This window comes from Drosophila novamexicana, unplaced genomic scaffold, assembly GCF_003285875.2.
Source record: "Drosophila novamexicana strain 15010-1031.04,08,12 unplaced genomic scaffold, DnovRS2.1 tig00000462-arrow-pilon, whole genome shotgun sequence".
Lineage (NCBI taxonomy): Eukaryota > Metazoa > Arthropoda > Insecta > Diptera > Drosophilidae > Drosophila > Drosophila novamexicana.
The window spans coordinates 3,140,885-3,160,538 of NW_020824806.1; the positions used below are offsets into that span (position 1 = coordinate 3,140,885).

General features: G+C 41.5%; 2 protein-coding genes across 3 annotated transcripts in view; one reads left to right on the forward strand and one right to left on the reverse strand.

Annotated features, from left to right (window-relative positions):
- The window catches only part of LOC115760641 (putative cyclin-dependent serine/threonine-protein kinase DDB_G0272797/DDB_G0274007), a 104,450-nt gene that overhangs the window by 59,344 nt on the left and 25,452 nt on the right, over positions 1 to 19,654 (reverse strand). For both annotated transcript variants that reach the window (XM_030702100.1, XM_030702099.1), the window contains exon 2: positions 11,069 to 11,115. The gene's annotated coding sequence lies outside the window, so the exon portion shown is untranslated. The remainder of the gene's footprint in view (positions 1 to 11,068; positions 11,116 to 19,654) is intronic.
- On the forward strand, positions 463 to 3,269 carry LOC115760639 (V-type proton ATPase 116 kDa subunit a). The gene has a single exon (XM_030702097.1). The coding sequence runs from the start codon at positions 557 to 559 to the stop codon at positions 3,167 to 3,169; it is 2,613 nt and encodes an 870-aa protein (XP_030557957.1). The 5' UTR covers positions 463 to 556; the 3' UTR covers positions 3,170 to 3,269.

The window sequence follows — 19,654 nt, forward strand, 5'->3', positions numbered from 1 at the left end:
CGCCTTCAAGTGACTTCATATGCTTTAAACACAACCTGAAAGAGAACCCTGTAAAATTAAAGTCGAGTTTCCCATTGAGAACAAAGCATAAATTGCAGGCCAGTGTTGCTCAGTGTAGCGTTGCAAAGGCTGCAGTGTGGGCGTGACTCGAACTGTGACTGCTACGAGCACTGTGGGCCACAAGATGGCTGCGGCGGGGGAGTACAGCAGCTGTGCAGCAGACAAACGCTAAATTATCGCTGTTAATCTTATGCACAGGCCGCAAGTTTTGGACTTGTGGTCTGTGTTTGTGTTTGTGCAGAGTGGCAGCTACTCGTATTAAGTGCAGTCACAGCAAACACGCTAACACAAACAACAACAACAACAAAAACAACAAGAATAAGCTAGCTGACTGGCAAACGTATCAATTAGCAGGCGACACAATCCAGCAGGCCTGGTCAGGTCCAAGTCATAGCAAACATTAAACTCTAACCCAAACCCAAAATATTAGATTCTCGATACACAACAAACGTTTTTTTTTTTTACTCTTTTAGTCTTCTGCTCCACCATTTGCAATATGGCTTTCTTTTGCAGCGAGGAGATGGAACTGTACCTGCTGCTGCTGCATGTGGACAACGCCTTCAATTGCCTAATGGAGCTGGGCCATCATGGTGGACTGCAGTTCAACAATGTATACGACGAGGATCATATCCTGAACGGCTTGTATACCAAGAAGGTGCAGCTGTGTCACGAGCTGTTGCGCATTGTCGAATATCTGCAGGACCAGTTGAGCAGTCTGGATATGAGAGCGACATTCTATGCCGACGTCGATACAGAGCATCGGCCACGCGAATCCTATATACCGACATACGAGTTGACATTGCGTAGTCAGCATACGGAAATTTTTTCCGTCATGGAGCACTTTAATACGCTGGAAAAGCGTCAAAACTATATGACAGAGAAAAGTTTTGCCCTGCAGAAAGCAAGCAAGTTTCTCTCCTCCGATGGGAACAGTGGATCCCAGCTGCTCTACTCGGAGAGCACAATTGTCGGCTTGTTAAAGGATCAGTCTGAAGCGGATCCGCTCGGCTTACAGCTCAATTATATCTTGGGTAGCATCAATGTGGAAAAGTTTCCAGCGTTTGAGCTGATGCTTTATCGCATGTTTGGCCGCAATCTGTTGATACGACACGCCCAAATTCCCATGAAGATAATGGAACAAGTGGGACATCAGCGTCAAATGGTGCATAAACATGTTATCCTGCTGATGACCACATCGGCGAGCATACGACCCAAATTGCTCAAGTGCTGTCAGGCGTTTCATGTGACCATCTTTGAGTGCCCCGAGAAGCCCAGCCAGCGTGCGCAGATGATCGCTCAGCTAAATCAGGATATACGCGATCTGGATGTGGTGCTCAATGAGACCCGTTCGGTGCGCAAACGCATATTGAGCACTGCGGCCAACGATCTGTTCATAATACGCATCAATTTACGTAAATCCATAAAGGTCTACGATCTGCTCAATCGCCTATATCCAGTCGGCGGTCCAGAGCATCAAAAGTATCTGCAGGCCGAATGCTTTGCACCCAAATCACAAGTAAATGGGGTACGCGATGCTTTGAACCGTGGCATGTTTGTTCCTCAAGGCGAAGAGATGATCTCCTCTCCACCGATTCTATTAAAACGCACTCGCAAACAGCGACACATACCGCCCACATATTTCGGACTGAACAAGTTTACAAATGGCTTTCAGAACCTAATTGATTCCTATGGCATCGCGGACTATAGGGAACTCAATCCGGCACCATATACGATTATTACGTTTCCATTTCTGTTTGCCATTATGTTTGGTGATCTGGGTCATGGCATTATATTGACATTCTTTGCCTGCGCCCTGATCTACCAGGAGAAACGCATCGAAGAATTGAAACGGACGAATCAAAACGACAATGAGATACTTAATATTTTATTTGCTGGCCGATATATTATTTTGTTGATGGGCATATTTTCAATATATATCGGGTTTATCTATAATGATGTCGTCTCTCGGCCGATGAATCTCTTTGGCTCCAGCTGGTCGTGTGTCTATAATGAGACCACAATTATGACCCTGACCACCGATCTGGCATTCAATCCAAACGATCCCAAATTCTATACGGGCCATCCATATCCGTTTGGTGTTGATCCCGTTTGGAGTATCAGTGGCGAGGATTCGATAACCACATTCAATTCGCTCAAAATGAAACTGGCCATCATTCTGGGCATTGCACAGATGATGTTTGGCCTCACCTTGTCGGCTGTTAATTGCATCCACTTGCATCGCAAGGCCGATTTATTTCTGGTGGTTTTTCCAATTTTCGTATTTATGATCTGTCTGTTTTGTTATCTCGTTTTTCTCATATTTTTCAAGTGGCTGATGTACGGCGGGTTGAAGCAGGCGCCCTACAACTCGGCCTGCGCGCCATCCGTGCTGATCACCTTCATTGACATGATGCTAATGAAGACTACGGCACTGGAGGTGAAGACCTGCAATGTGGGCATGTTTCCATATGAACGTCTATTGGAATATATCCTGGTGTTTGTGGCCTTTGCCACTGTGCCCGTACTGCTAGCCGGCAAGCCCATCTATTTGACCCGGCGCCAAAAACAGCTCACCAAGGAGATCGAGAAACAGGAACCCGATATGCATAAGAACAGCCATAATACCATACAGGAGATGCGCTCCTCGCTGCGCTATTCCGTTGAGTTTCAGAACGAGGATAACCGCGGTTCGGGACCCAAGCTACATACCGTCAACGATGCCCTTGAATTTGATATGACCGAAATCTGGATACACTCCGGCATACACACCATTGAGAGCGTCCTGGGCTCGGTCTCGCACACCGCCTCCTATTTACGTCTCTGGGCTCTCTCGCTGGCCCACAGCCAGCTGTCGGATGTGCTCTGGAATATGATTCTCGAGAAGGGTCTCAAAAATAAGTTACCCATTTATGTGGCAGTACCCATACTGGCCGTGTCCTTCTTTATTTGGGCCATACTAACGGTTGCCATATTGGTCATGATGGAGGGTCTGTCGGCTTTTCTGCACACGCTGCGCTTGCATTGGGTGGAGTTTCAGTCAAAGTTTTTCAATGGAGCCGGTGAGCCGTTTCGCAGCTTCTATTTTCCACCCTCCACTATACGTAGTTAAAAATGGGTTTCATTCGGTCCGGTTATGCTTGGATGTGGTATATTTATATTACATAAATATATATACATTGTAGGAACATGTAGTTAAATAAACTAAAGAGCGAGCTATAAGCAGTTTTAGTTGCTCGCTGTATTCCTTTTTTACAAAAATCGAAGAGATCTTTCATTAGTTGTGAAAAACTGGCATACAAATTTCTTAGTGCCTCATTCCGATCATTTTTATATCTATGCCTGAAATGTGTACATCCATTAGCAAACTATTGAGCGCACTTTAAGGAAGTTCTCAATAACTCAAGAAATTAATTATAAGCATTTCTCTAAGCTTTCATCAATTGCCTATCAATGCTTCGAGTTTTTTGCTGTCTAATGGCAGGCAAAGCCCCCAGGCGGAAAATGCTTGGAAAGCTGATAGCTGGAAAAACCAATTAAAGGCAGCCTAAAAACCAGCTGAAACACTGCTAAAAATAGCTGCTTTTAGCACAGCCCGGATGGCTGTCCTGGCTAATGCTCATAATTAACAGCAACCGGGCAGCAACAGTTGCTGCCGTTGCTGCCCACGCAAATGACCAGCATCTGCATTTGTGGACATTCCATTGCAATTAGCATTGGCAGTTGCAGCCTGGCTAAGGCCATAAACCAAAGTAAACTTTAAACAATTTCCATTTATTTGGTTTATGCCACTCGACGCGGCAGTGGCAGCAGCAGCAGCGGCAGCGGCCATTGCCAGCTGCCACAAGCAGCACGTTGCACGTAGCTGGGTGCCAATGCGGGCGCAAAAGTCGTCGACCCTTTTGAAGCAGCCTGCGCAGCAGTTTCTGTTGTTGTTGTTGTTAACGTGGCTGCTGCTGCTGCTGTTCTTGTCGTAGTTGTTTAGCTTGTTTTCTATACTCTATGCCACAGCTGAGTATTTGCTGGCTGGCGTGACTGCTCAAGTTGTTGTTGATGTTGTTGCTGTTGTTGCTCTTGTTGCCGCGCTCTGTTTGCGCCGCACCGCCATTAACACCCACGCCAGAACGACAACGTTGCCGTTGTTGTTGTTGTTGTTGCCCATTGCCGGGGCGAGTCTTGGCATAAATTATGAACAGCAACCGATGACGCATGCAGGCCTAAGTAGACTTGTTGCATGCATAAATAACTTTCGTTAGCCGCAGCACATGGCCCGGCACCGCAGCAGCCTATTAGATCAACGCTAAACAAAAGACACAACAGCAGCAGAGCAGAGCAGTTTGGAACGGTGCAGAGCAGCGGGGAGCAGTGCGGATCGGAGCTCAAGCTCTGGCAGAAATGCATTTTCATGATCAAAGCAGGTTTCAAGCTACGCAATGGTTGGCTCGGCCAAAACAGGCTTTGGCTTTGGCTTTGGCTTTTGGCCATAGCACGCGCCATTGTTTAGTTCAGCTGTACGCACGAAGTTCGTTGCCTAAGTCTTTTGTTTATATTTGGTAAGTTGTGTTCTAATGCGAAACGCTCTATGCCCATAGACGACCTGCTGTGTGTGTGTGTGTGTGTGTGCCCACAATGGGCAGCTGCTTAGCGCGTTTATGGCCAGCAATTGTCAAGTCCCTCGGGTGTGCAGCCGCACTGCAAGCAAAAGCAAGGTCAACGTCGTTGATGCTGCTGCTCTTGTTGTTGTTCTTGTTGCTGTAGTTTAAGTTGGCAACATTGTCGTCGCATGGGGAAAATCAATTTCAAACTAAAACGTCGCATTGCTGCCGCTTCCTTCTGCACGTCACGTCACGTTCCGCGCTGGGTCATCAATTTTTTGAGTGCATTGCGCCGGACCTTAAAGGGCGCTCAGCTACTGCTGCTGCTGCTGCTGCTTCTGCCGCTGTTGTCATTGTTGCCACGTTTTGTTTTATTTTATTTTTTTTTTTAGTTGCAGTTTTTGCAATTGTCTGTCTGGGCTGGCAGGCAGGCGGCCGGCACTGCTTTTGGGCTTTACATGCCGGGCATAACAAAAAAGGTGTTAAATTCAACTCATAGCAATGGACAGCGGGCAACACAACACAACAGTCGCAGCAACAGCCACTCGAAAAGGCCAAGCCAATGTCAATGCACGCTGAAGAATTTCTGCCACAGCAGAAGGACATTTCAGCTACGTGGAGCTACGATTGCGCCAGTGGGTCTCTCTCTCGCCGGGCCTGAAGCACCTCAAGTGCTTACCTCACTTCAGTGGCTGACGCAAAAAACAACAGCAACACATTTTGTTGGCAGCTGCTGTGTCGTCTCGGGCGAAACATTCAAATAAAGTCAAGAGTGCGACGGCGGTAACAACAACAATAGAAGCGGCTACCTGATGAAAACATCAACAAAGCAAATGAGCAGCGGAACCGCCACAAAATAACTGTAAACAGCGCGTTATTAAATAAATTAATTAACTTGCCACACAGTTGGCACTTTTTGGGCAAAAAAAATGAATGACATAAAAAAAAAAGTTGGCAAGTGAAAAATGCCATAGAAATTGCCACAAATTGTGCATTGTTTCTGTTTGTTTTTTTTTCCCCCTTGTTTTGATACCCTTGTGGTATGGGTATTATGATTTTGTCAAGAGATGTGTAACGCATAGACAAAGACACGACCAAGACTATAAGATATAAGTGTACATTGAAGAGATGTCCACAGATGATTCGATATAGCCATGCCCATCTGTCTGTATTTGTTCAAGAATTCTTACAGCTTTCGTCTTCTGTTGTACTTATCTAAGAATATATGGGAGTACATTATCATATAGCTGCCATAGGAACGATCAGTCACATATACATATGTTCGAAATCTTTTCTGTTTAATCTGATGTCTCAAGGACGAAGCTTTAATATTCTCTTAAAGCATTTTCACATTGAACTATTATATCATAAAGCTCCGATAGAAACAATCGCTTTGAGCTAAAGCTTTTGTATTAAAGTACTTTCAAGTCATTTGTCAACTAGGGCATTTAATCTTCGGCGTGCTGCTTATAGCCGTTCTTCCTTATTATAATTATTGTTGTTTTAGCCTTTTGTTAGCTCATTTTAATTAAATTTAACAGCCTCGCCGCTTTGCACTTATTTGTTTAGCAGATTCTTAACGCAGCGGATGCCGACAATTGGCCGCATTCAAGTGTAGCTGGCCAAATATTCTGGACATTTGGCTGAGACTTTCACTCCACAAAACGCTTTAATTAAAATTGCAAAAAGGAAAATTAATTTTAACTATGTCGGAATTTGTTTGGCAATTTAACCGGTTTTTGTTTTGTTTTTGCAACAGCAGCAGCCACAGCCCGAAAAAGTGAAATTTTTTCGAACTGAGAACCCATTTTTGGCATTTAGCAGTTTGTTAGCAGCAGAAGCAGCAGAATTTAATAAACAAATGTCCAAATACAGCGTTGCTTAAAAGAGAAATGTTAAGAAAACGATTTTATGCAAATGCAAATTAAGGAGAATATCAGCAGAAATAAATCAACCTGGGAAAAAAGCTGCTTAAATATGTGATCGACTCTAGATGCCGCACCAAATAAATGAGCACACTTAGGAAACATTAACATTCCATGAGCTAATCAGAGTTTAATCTGGTAAAAACAAAGCCAAAGTGGGTTGACGATATATATAAATATATAAGAGATAACAGACTCTAAGCAAATTAAACCTTTCCTTATAAGGATAAATTACAATAAGTTTATGCAACATGTGCAAATAATAAAATACTTTTAGGCTAAGGAGTTGCAATTTAATATACAAATTCAAAAATCTGATTCTAAAAAGATTTTATGGTAATAAAATGCACGTGTAAAAGATTCATGATCATCTGCAGCATTCGTTCGATTTAAGCATTCTTTAACAATTCACATGAACTATGCTCAGCGTCGGCAAGTTCGTTACTTCAGTCTTTTGTTTTGCCACCGCATGCATAATGAGAATGCGAATCGGAGCAGATACGCGAACTGTATAATGCGACGGTATATATGTCAATTACAGCACGATTTTTGGCAAATTTGCTTGTCTCTGGCACATTTCCAGGCTGCCAGCGAATTGTAGGTCAGCTTCGATACCGATTTATGTCGTCGGCGACAATAAATTTGTCAGCTTTTTGAGCACCGTTAAGTAAACGCAATGCATGATTTGTATTTTATAATGAGGGCGAGCAGAGACGACGCCGACGACAACGATGATGATGATGAAGACATTGACAAAGGCATAAAGCGCGCGCATTCAACTTCATTTGAAATCTGACGGGATTTACAATTTATGAGTGGGGAAGTTTGGCAAATTGTGTAAATATACTTTCAGTTTGTATATGAGGGCATACACAGTGCGTTAGCCGTGAAATTGCCAGTTACCAATGCTCGCATTTAAGTCATGTTCAAAGCAAATTTGATCAACTGCAAGTTAAACAATTAAGCAAGAAAATTAAACTTTGAATTTCGTGCGTTTCTAGCTGTAGCTGCATATAACAGATAACTGTAACTGTGTTGCCAATTTAGCTATTTTCTAGCTGCATTTTGTACGACGTTTTATACGGCATCCTTATGAGAAATACCGAATCTGTTTATCGTCTACCAATTGCGAAATATTATGTTTTTGTCATCATAAGTAAATCAAATTGTGAAAAAGTGACAAAAGAATATTTGAGAAAAAAACAGTGCAAAAGGAGGCTTATTTCATTTTGCTATTTATAGATATTTATATCTATTTATACAGATTTATAGCCATTTAAAGTTATTTAAAGCTCTTAAAAGCTATTTATAGCTATTTCTGGCTATTAAGCTTTTCTTAAAGTAAGCTTTCGCTACTTTTTTGAAGAGACAGTTGGCAACACAGTTCTGTAGTTGTATTTACATATCTCCAGCAGCCGCACAGTGCCCACGAGCTGCGAGTGTGTGCGTGTGTGTATCTGCGTGTGAGTATACGTATGTGTGTGTGTGTGTATAAGCGCTCTAGTTGCCAGCAGGAATCAAAACATCACGAAATCTCGTTAAAAACCACAGCGCAAAGCAAATACAAAATACAAATATGTGCCGCTAGCTTTGTTTTAACTGCTGCTGCTGCTGTTGCTTTTTACGAGCAAGAAGAAAACTCAGTAAAAAAATATATATACATATATAATAGACAAACAAAAACAGCAACGGCAAACGGCATTGACCAGCCAAGTGGACAAGTGGGCAAGTGGCCAAGCAGCCGCTGCTTTTGGCCCGGTCAATTGTCAGTTATTTGAGGCTTGTAGCGAGTCTTCATAATTTGCTACAATTAATTTGCGCTCGTGTGTGTGTGTGTGTGTGTGTGTGTGTGTGTGTGTGTGTGCGAGTGTGTGTGGGTTAACGCGATTCAATCACTTGACAAACTGCAGCGCAGGTGGATAGACAAAAACAGCAGCAGCGCACTTTGACCTTCGCCTGACGGCTAAATGAAATGCAGCTCAAGAGTGGCAAAAACTTCACAGCTATTTCGGCTGGCAACTCGAAGCACGAAGTGCGCTGGCTGTCTGCCATTTGAATGACGTGCAACAGCAGCAACAATGGCGTGCAATCACAGCAGCAACAACAACAGCAACAATTGGTGTCAAATGCTACCGTAACACGCCACGGCGCATAGTTGCTGCTGCCAGAATTTATTGACGCTGCTTAAGAAATTGGCCCCAACATAAATGATTATTATGGCAACTAATTTCACTCGGTCAAAATGTGCTGTTAACAGAGAAACCTAACCCTGCCGCTGTCAGCTCGTCTCATCGTGTGTCTCTCTGTGGAACTGCTACCAAAATGCTGCGCAATTTGCAACCGTTTGCTGCCGAAAAAACAAAAATGAAAATACAAAAAAAAAATATCAGTAGAAGCAAAAGTTACATCCAACAAACCCGCGCCGCCCACGCAGCCCATAAATAAGTCAGCATCAGCAACGGCGTCGCTTAGCGCAGCAGCAGCAATAAATCTGAGCGCGTGGGCCACGGCCAAGCGGCGTCGTGCGACAAATGTCAGCGGCAAATGAGGCCACGCCCCAAAAGTGCGTCATCAAGTAGGAAGCGCTAGAATCAGAGACAGATACACACAGATTCATCTCGTGGCCCCCAAGTGCGTATTAAGCCGCATTTTAGTTTTAACAAGACAAAAAGTCAATCTTCTAGACCGAACAGTAAATACCCTTGTATTCATCCCGTGGCTCACAAGAAAAAAAGTCAATCTTCAGCACGCCGAAGAATAAATACCATTGAATACACATGACTGATACGGTCTTAATTGCAGCGCCCATTTCTTAACAGCTATATGATATAGGATTCTGATTTTGAGAGAGACTTAGCTTTTTTGTATGGAACAGGGTTAAACGCAAATGTCGCGTTTGGTCAAAAAAGCACGAAAGCTCAATAGTTATTCAAACAAAAACTAATTTTTCCACAGATTCTTACTATAGGGCTATATGTTAGCACGGAACATGTCGGACCGTGCATTTGCTGAGCTTGAGTGAAGTTTATGCATAAGAACTTAATTTTCGACCGATCGTTTCTGCAAAGCCATATGATAAAATTATCCAAGGCTTACAGAAATTTGCTCATAAGAAAGAAAATTAAGAATTTGCATTATATGATATAGAACTCCCACGTAGGTACCGTCTGCAAAAGAGAGACAGACGTATGGAAAGTTAAATAGCAGTATCTTTAAAAGTAAGATACAAGCATGGACACAGAGAGACGACTTCGGTGTCTTCTTTAATTCGTTTAACATTTGTGGATTCATTTAAAATACCCTCCAGAAGTGTATAAGCTTTTCAGCTTTATGACTCAACTGGAAGTGGCCACAAACTATTAAAGAAAGCCATTAAAGAAAAGTGAGCGCATATATTTTTTATAAACTGTTTATGGTCATAGAACTAGGTCTCATTACCATATGTGACAGCTGAACACACACACACACACACACACACACACACACATGTGTGTGTTTGTTGTGCCGTTAAGCCAACGCATTTAGCACTTGGCCTCCACTTGGCCACAACTTGCCAATGAATTGACACATTTGGCACAGTCGCAGCGAAATTTTTGGGATTATTTTTAGCCAGAGCAATACATCTAAGCCGCACTGACAGCAATTCCAGATGTGGCAACAACGTTGAGAGTTTCGCAGGGAATGGCGTCTTAAAGCTGCGGTCTGCACAACTAAAAGCTGTACTTAATACAATATGTTATGCACACATAAAATCAACTAAAATCTACGAAAACTTCCGATAGCTTGCGGCATAAATTTTCAGATGAACTGACAAACAGATGCTGCCGCTCTGCAGCTGAAATTGTTGTGTTTACTTTAAAAGGCAGTGCATTATTTAAGTGTTTACATGTAGAGAGTTACAGCTTATGTGAAATTTTATCGTATGCAGCAGTAGCAACTGCTGTTAAAGCTGACTAGGGAAATTAAGGGTATTATAATTTTGTGGAAATGTGTGTGACAGGCAGACGTAGACTCAGATGTGCACAATCTAGATACACTTGATCAGAACTATTAGCTTAGTATGAAACTTAAAAGGTAATAAATACAATATATGTTAATATATATATCAAATATATATATATAAATATATATATATATATATATAATAGCGGGTATACCTCGGCCTTTCCCGTGGTACGTATAAAAAAAAATCGACAAGGAGCCAAACCTCGTGCACCACGGATGAGATTTGACCGAGTTATGGAATGGGACATTAAGACCTGTATCTATATAGGACATTTGAGGATAGCATTTTGAAATGAATTCTTATTATTATTACCTAACTTTAGCAAGGCAAAAGTTCGTGGCAATAAACTTATTTATTAACACAAACATATTTCCTATTTCGTTGCCTTTGTCAGCATAAAGCTAACGCTTAAATTTATAAACTGCATGTTTAATATATCATTTGCACAGCTTACAAATTGCTTAAGTATTTGTTTTTTAACTTACCCATAAAAATTGTAAAGCCTCGCGCTGTGGCACTTGTCAACTGGTAGCTGAAACGACAAAATTAAACAAAATTTATTATAAAATAAAATTAAACGAAAACCGAAACACAAATCATGTAGCGTTTAGTTAAGAGATGGAATATTGTTAGCCAGACTTCTAAATATTATGCACAATTTGTCACGTCAGTTGTTGACTTAAATTATCGCTCCAAACTGATCTATGAGCTGTTTGAGCACACGCACACACTTTCTATGACAAATTGGCGACCAGCGACGCTCAAATTAGACTCAAAATCATGTATGTACACACACTTCAAGCGGCAGGCAACAACAACAACAACAACGACAACACGTACTACGATTCGCTTGTTAACTCATCCAAAAAGTAAACCACATTCTTTAGAGCATTTGAAGAGCAGCAGCAGCAGCAGCAGCAGCAACAACAGACAAAAAAAAGGCTACACAAAACAACATGCGAGGCATAAAAAACACAACAGCAACAACAACAACAACAACAACAACAACGGGAACAACAACAAAATGTTGGAATAAAAAAACACGTTCAGCGCGTGTAGCAGCTAACATGGGAGGCCAGCCAAGCAGTTGAGGGGGGCGTGGCATGGCATAGCATAGCACAGCTTTGGCTGCCACTGCCAACTGCCGCCAACTGCTGCAAGCAAATGCAAAACAACATTGAAAGACGAGAAATCTGGCTACTGTAATTTGTCTGCCCCGCCATAGACACAGACACGCGCGCGCTCGAGCGGCCGATTTCAATTCGGTTGTGTCCAAGTGCGAGTCCAAGTTGAACGCCAGTTGCAATCTGCTGCTGCATGCAGCACAAGGTGGCAGGGTGGGGGGATGTGGGGAGGTATAGCCAGTCTGCGGCAATACGGCTGCTCCACTTTTGTGGCGTGTGTCTCTTGTTGTGCGCCTCTCTGTCTCCAACTATTTGGCTCCAAAACAACATCCAACAACCGGCAACGACGTCGCTTGGGCCGCCTTTGTCGCTGAGGTCAATTTTTATGTTGCAGCCATTTTTCAAGCAAACACACAAAAAGCTTCGTTTCGTTAGTTTCGTTGGGCTTTTTATTTATTTTTTTCTATTTTTTTCGGGGCAGCAACATATTTTATATTGTCTGGCGCACTTAAACTTACGTATGTGTGTGTGTGTGTGTGTGTGTGTGTGTGGGTTTTGTTGCAGAGTGCAGAGCCAACTTTGCAGCTTGCCACTTGGCCGGCAAACACTTCAACTTCAACTTCAACTTCAACTACAACTACAACTACTATAACTACAAAACTGCCTCAATTGCTTGACACTTCAGTTGTAATTAGTTTTGTGGCCATGCATGAAAATTTCATTTATTTTTTAATAGCTACACATGAAGACAATGACCACGTGCTCAAATGTAGTTTGCCAACCGGATTTATGGATTTTGAGCAGAACAAGAAAATATTGTCGAAATTTAGTCCATAAATTGCTTCAGCCAACATTCAATGAAAAACAAACGCTCATTAAAGTCTGTCTCAGTTTCTACAAATTACATATCTCATTTATATTATATAAAAGAAAGCACATTAAAGCTTTAATTGACTTGTTTAAGCTTAGATCTAAAACTTAAAGAAGCTGCAGTCAATTCTGAAATGTATTCAAATGGACATCGATAACAATCTTTTAAAGCACATTAAATTTTTTATTGACTTTAAATGTCTAGCAATAAAATCAAGAAGCTGCATTCAATTCTGAAAAAATCACATGAAAGCTTTAATATATGTAAAAGAGTCTCCGTTCTATTAAATTGAAATTATATTCAAATTTTGTTTAATGTATTTCTAACAATTTCTTCCACATTCAAACGCTGTACTTTAAAAGCACATTAATTGTACTGACTGCATAATTTAAAGCTCGCTTTAAGCTTCGTTTAGCTACATTCTCTCTAGCTACATTCCCTTACTTAAATTTCATGCATTGTGTCTACTTTACTTGCACTTGGGAATAAATTAGTAGCATTAAATAAAGTTGAATTTTCTGTATTTGTTGCCAGTAAAATATCAAACTAATGACATTGTTTACATGCAACCTTGAACTATTGCTCGATGAAAGCTTTCGGCAAGCAGACAAATTTGCATGTATACAACATAATAAACAGGCCTTGGCATAAACACACACACACACATAAAGAGAGACACTCAATTGTAACAATAAATTGCTTGTGTGTGAATCCTGTTCTCCCCTGGCACTTTCAAGTGACTGCCAATCAAGGCAAATCAAGTTGAAATTATTGACAATAACAATAATGGCAAATAATAATCAGCTGCTGCTGTTGTTTTTTGCATGTGGCATGCAACGCTGTCTGCCAAGGGCCAAACAACAGCAGCAGCAGCAGCAGCAACAACTTTGGCAAGAAGAAAAGTGAAAATTCTTGTTGCTGTTTTCCAAGTGAAACTGCAAGGCAGGTGAAATAAATTTGTATCTGATACTTTTACTTGCCATTAAGCAGGGCTTTCATATATGCCACATGAAGTAGCTGCAACTGCCGTTGCCGCTGTTGCTGCTGTTCGCACATTTTCCCATTTTGCCCGGCATGAGTTTTCATAAATTTTGTTGCTACTTCTGTGTTGCATTACATTTGATTACAAACTGTGCAGCCGACATGTGCTACTTTTATTTGTTGTTGTTTTTGTTGCCGTTGAAAGTAAAATGAAACAGCCACAAAAACAACTGTAACTGAGCATGCCGCATGTGGCATGAGTAGCATAAATACATGCATACGTATAAAACCTGAAACCTATGAGAAATGCATGTAAGTGTACTTAACAAGTAGAACACATGGCAGCAGCAACAACAACAGCAATAACAACAACAACAACAACTGTTGCTTGCATGTTGTAAACTTTCAAAGGCATCGAATATGCGGCGAATGCTTTTTACCAGCAAAAATATGAAAAGTTTAAATATACAGGTAATTACCTGGGCACAGCTTGTTGCCAGTTAGTTTGCTGCTGCTGCAGTTGCAGTAGCTGCTACTGCTACTGCTGCTGCCTGCATTTACATAAAGTCCATTTAGATCACAGAAAAATGGACTGACAGTCAAAGCGAAAAGGTAACCCAAACGAAAAACAAATCAAACAAATTCTGAAGTTGCTCTAATTAAATTCCTCAGACATAATATTGTGGTGCTTTTAAATGTAGCCAGATGGACAGAGCGGAGAGAAAGACAGCAACAGGGAGAGAGGAGAAAAGAGAGGTCAAATTGCGGGTCTAAGTCTTTGGCAAACACTCTTCAAATGTTGTTACTAGCTTCACTTTATGCTTTTGCGTGAAAAGTTTCAATGCATGCAAAAGCGTGAAAAGAAAGTGCGAAAGTTTAAAGCATATACGACTAGCTAAGTACACTGCAGCCAAAACAAAATTGTGCAGTGCTTGCAGCATATACGGCCAGTTACATACTCTACATTTTATATTAATGCTAAGGCACTTCCATATATTTAAGCGCATTATTAACTTACTTAGAGAAAAGCTTGTACGACTAGCTGAATACACTATTCTATTCTTATATAAATTTATAGTTTTTTTATATATTTTAAATATGTTCAATACTGAAATTATTAATAACTTACTTTTGTGTAATACTAATGAATAAATCAACATGCCACATAATCAACATTCCCCACATTTTTGCCACAAGCTGCAGTGTATGCAGAAAATATATTAAAAAACAAAATGAGGAACAGAAATCATCTTTTTGCTAGCGCAAAGTTCATCAAAACGACATAACTGCAGTTGGCAGCGAGCAACAAATGAAGAAACTCCGCCCACCCCGCCCCAGCTCCAGCCCCGGCCCGATCTCAGTCCCAGCTAAGCCAAGCCACTGAGCCACTGAACCACTTAAACCACCCTTTTGGCCACCCACTTATAGAGCGCTGGCATTGCGGTAAATGGAACGCTATAACTGCTACAGATTCGAGATTGAGAACGGGCCACTTGTGCGCAGTTTTGTGGCAAACAATGCATATGACAAACTTTTGTCAATTTATTAAAAACTTTTGCGCGCGTACAAAGTTAACCTGATTCCCAGCAGAGCAGGCGAGAGGTGAGCAGAGCGAAAGACAGAGAGTAGATGGAGAGGGGGGGGGGGGGGGGGGGGGAGTGCGGTGCATGGCAATTGCAATTGCAATTGCAATGGCTGAAACTGGTCAGTCAAGAGCAGAGCAAAGCAGAGGAGCTAGAACAGCAGCAGCAACAATATCCCCGTTGTGCATTGGGCTCATCAGCAAGAGCAACAACAATCAACAACCGAGGGGCAGCAACAACATCAAACAACTTTCGTTGTTGTCGTTTATAAAACGAGCGCATAAATTTATGATAACAACACACAAAGGCAAACGGGTCTCAATTGGCCAAGTGATTGCACATCCAGATGCCGCGGCAATAGAAGCTGCAACTGGAGCTGTTGCATCCGCGTTGTTGCTGTTGCATCCAGCTGCCCAACTGGTCGATGGCCAGTGCCAAAGCTGTTGCAGTTATGAATTATGTCAAATGGCATAATTGCCAACTCTCAGCAACGGTCGCTACTCAGGTCTCAGGTCTCGGCCATCGCAAGCCACAATATTGTTGTTGTTGTTGCTGCTGCCGGTTGTTGGTTGTTGGGGGTATTTTATTTTTTTGGGGTATTGCGCTGGCGCGTAAAGCAGGAAGCAATAAATTCTATGCATTGCACTCGATACAATTTGTAACTGATAGATAGCCAGATGTATGTAGATTCCAGATAGATAGATAGATAGATAGATAGATGTTGGAGTGGCGACGAAAAGTGCACAGGAAATGCGCACAGCTGTTTTGTCGAACCCACCCCCCGCGCCTCCGCCCTTGCAGCACCACCTTTACAGCTCCTCACCTGCCGCTAATGAACGCTTGGCGGGCCGCGTGCAGTTTAATTAAATTTAGTTTTAGTTGCTTTTTTGTTGCTGTTTGTTGCTGTCTACTTAACGGTACACGACTAAATTGTTGGCAATTTGTTCTGCACGTCGTGGCCATAAATTTGCATTTATCTGTTACAGTTAGAAGCACGCATACACACGCACACACATACACACACACACACTAAGTTGCTGGCAGCTTCAACTATTACCAATTGCTGCCAGCTGGCGGCTGGCCGTAACTCTTGGCCATGTTTATTTGCGTTACTTTCGCCGGCACTGAAGCGACGCCAACGCAACAAATGTGTACTCTAATTATCAGGCAAAGTCGACGGCAATCGCATTGCCAGACTTTGGCTAACATTTCACACTCACTTTTGCCTGACGAGGGTCTGTTACTGTTGTCATAATGCTTCAACTGCTGCTTTGCTAACAAAACACCCCCTCCCCCTCCATCACCACCACCCCCTACGTCTCTAGCTCGCTGGTCATGCAACTGAATCTGTAGCTGAATCTGAGAACACACGCCAGAGTGAAAAGTGAAAAGTCATTAAAAAGGCAAAGAAAAGCGAAAACTGGCAAACAGCAGGCGAAATCTGAGCACAACACATTTCACGACCGCCCGCCTCCCACCTGCCGCCAAGCCCAACACAATGCGGCAGAGATTGACATTGATATGACGAGCTGGGGGCTACCGAAGTCAGCCTCTTTGAAGTGTTGAAATGAAAAACAAGCTATTTATATTGAAAAAGTTACATTTTTATGCGCATCGATTAAGTTCTTTGCTTCCCAGCGGAAAGTCTCTACGGAACGAAGAAAATATAGCAAAATAAATAAGATAAACTTAAGGGGGAAAAACAAAGGGCTGCGAATTTCAACAACTTTTTACTGCAATAGAGACATAAACAAGAAAGAATACGCTACGCGGGAGTGCCCGACTAGGCGGTACCCTGAACCTTCATCTACAAATTCCAAGTGCCTCAACTTCTTGCCCTTATACCTCGCAGCCATACCAGGAATTGAATTATTGTGAATAAAAACTTAACTAAATTAAAAGATACCTGGTCTATATATAACTCTAAAAACTACAGCGCTTAAAACTTGAGAAATTTGCTCAAAAACCAGGATTACGACATCGACTTTTATCGATTGCTTATACAAACGGAAAGTTATCGATGATCGAAAACAAACTCGTACTAAACGAGCACTTACAGGATCTACATTCAATTTCCAGTCTCTAGCTCTTATCGGTCCTCAGAAGGACACGGCTAGATCGACTCGGTTATAGAAGCTGATCAAGAATATAAACACTTTATAGGGTCGGAGATGCTTTCTGCTTTCTTTCGGAGATTCTGTCTGTTACATACACTCGCACATAACCATTATGTCCCATTTACCCATTTTGAATTGGTTTAGGGTATAAAAGTGCAAAAAACTCAATTATCCATCGTTTTCACTTATAATTCTCAAACAATTCAAGCGCAAACATAATGAAGTTATTTGCACAGCAAGTTGTTGTCGCGCATTGTTAGGAAATGTTTCATCTTTTACCTATCCCAACTCAATTTTGTATCCCTAATTGGACACGTTTTGTAAACAGCGAAAGCACAATGCCAACTTTAATTGAGCTCGAACCCGAGCTTAGCAGTATACATAACCTTTTCAACGCCCTGCACGCCATATGTCCATTGAAGGGTAGCCACGTCAAAGACGAACCGCAGCATATGGCAGTGCTATGAGAGCTGCCATATTGTTTTCAAACTTGGGGAGCCAGAAACCCACACGTGCACCACAAAACATCTGTTTATGCGAGAGAGTGTGTATTGTATGTGTTTGTGTGTGCACACTCCGAATTGAGGTTATTAGTAACAAGGCCGAAGCTGCATTACATTTTGCTGAGGGCTTGACTTATGGGTTAGCGGAGTGCTCAGGGGGCTGGATGGCCAACAAAAGTTTGCGGAAAGCGAAAACTTTTTGCACACATTTTCAATGATAATTTATGTCTAATATTTGAATACAATTGCAGCAGCCGCAACAGCAGCTGCTCAATTTTGTAGCCAAGTGTTTTCAATTTTTCCAGGCAAAAGCAAAAACAATGCCAATGTGTGTAAATTATGTCGAATGCATGAATAAAAGTCGGAAACTCATAACTCTTGCAGCTCATTGTTGCCAAATTGCATGCAAGTGTGTATCTGTGCATCTATGTTTTATTCTCATCTTTTCTATCTGTATGCTGTGGTGTATCTTCTCATAATTTTGGGCCATGTGCATTTTTGGCAAAATGCTCACATAAAATATTTACGAGTCAATGCCTAAAACTTTTATACAACAATTATTTAATGTGCCTCCTTGCCAAATGTTTATTATTTTCAATGTTTCCTATTACGCACACCTGTAGCCAAAGTAATTGCCATAAATGTAACGGCTGCCATTTGGAATGTTCAGACAGAAATTAGCCAAAAGTCGATAAAACGCTCTGGAAATATCCAAAGGTAATAAAGACATAACTGCAAGTGCAAAACTGTACATTTATGAGCATCATATAAAAGCACTTAACGAAAATGTTCCAAATGCCCAGATAAATGCTCTGCGTTCAATTAGATAAAGACTAAAAGTGGTTCAATAGCACTTGATGGGCGCCGAGTGTGGAAATGAACATGAATATCAGCTGTAGTTCATATTATATTTAGGGTTTGTTGACTTTAGTTGAGATATAAAGATCGAAGACAAAAATTTTGCAAGGGTTCGCAAATATATTTTCTCACATATATAACTTATCTCACACTATGTGAACTTCATTCTTGATTACCTTATGTGCTTATATTCCGATTCTTTTCAGATCCTGATGGTTTCTATTCCAAAGAGCAACATCACACACTCAAGAATGTGAGGGGATACCGTACCCCATGCCTTTGCATAGCAGACCTATGCATATAATTTTAAAAATTATGAAAAAAAAAACAATGATCTCTTTTCGTTGTACTGCCCAGATTCTTGCAACTGCCGCCCAGGGCGGCAAACTTTATGAGCTCACATAATGACATCACAAACCAGAATTTTGATTTATACGCATTGATTCGGCCCAAGAAACGCCAACAAAAATGGACTCGTCACTCTATGACATTCAAATGGCTATAATTAAGCTAAATTAGCGGCCTTTAAAAAATATAAAAAAAAAAACGATGCTCGCAACGAATTCCAAAATTTATACGTTATAAAAACATTAAATTGGCATTTCGCAAACGCATTTGAATGTAAACAATACAAAGTCGAATATAATTTGCATGATTCCACAGCGTTTCGTAAGAACCAGAAGAAAAAAACACGAGAATCACAAAAAAAAAATACCAAATAAATTATGTGAGCATTTCAAAAGAACTTTATTGCAACAACAACAGCCACGCCCCTTTGAGCATGCCCCAAAAAGCAAGGCCAATAGCCTGAAAATGTATATATACATTTACTTTTTGTTTCTTTAGTAACTGATGCGACTTGCTGCGCATTTGCTTGTTGCATTTAATTGGCTCAAAAGGGTTTCGCTGAGTTATGCGTCGGGGCAGGGAGCAGGGGGCAGGGAGGAAGCATCGTATTAAATGCCGCTATCAAGTGATGAATAATAAGCGCTGGCCAAAAGCTGACCAAAACATTTAATTACAAAAACGTCGCG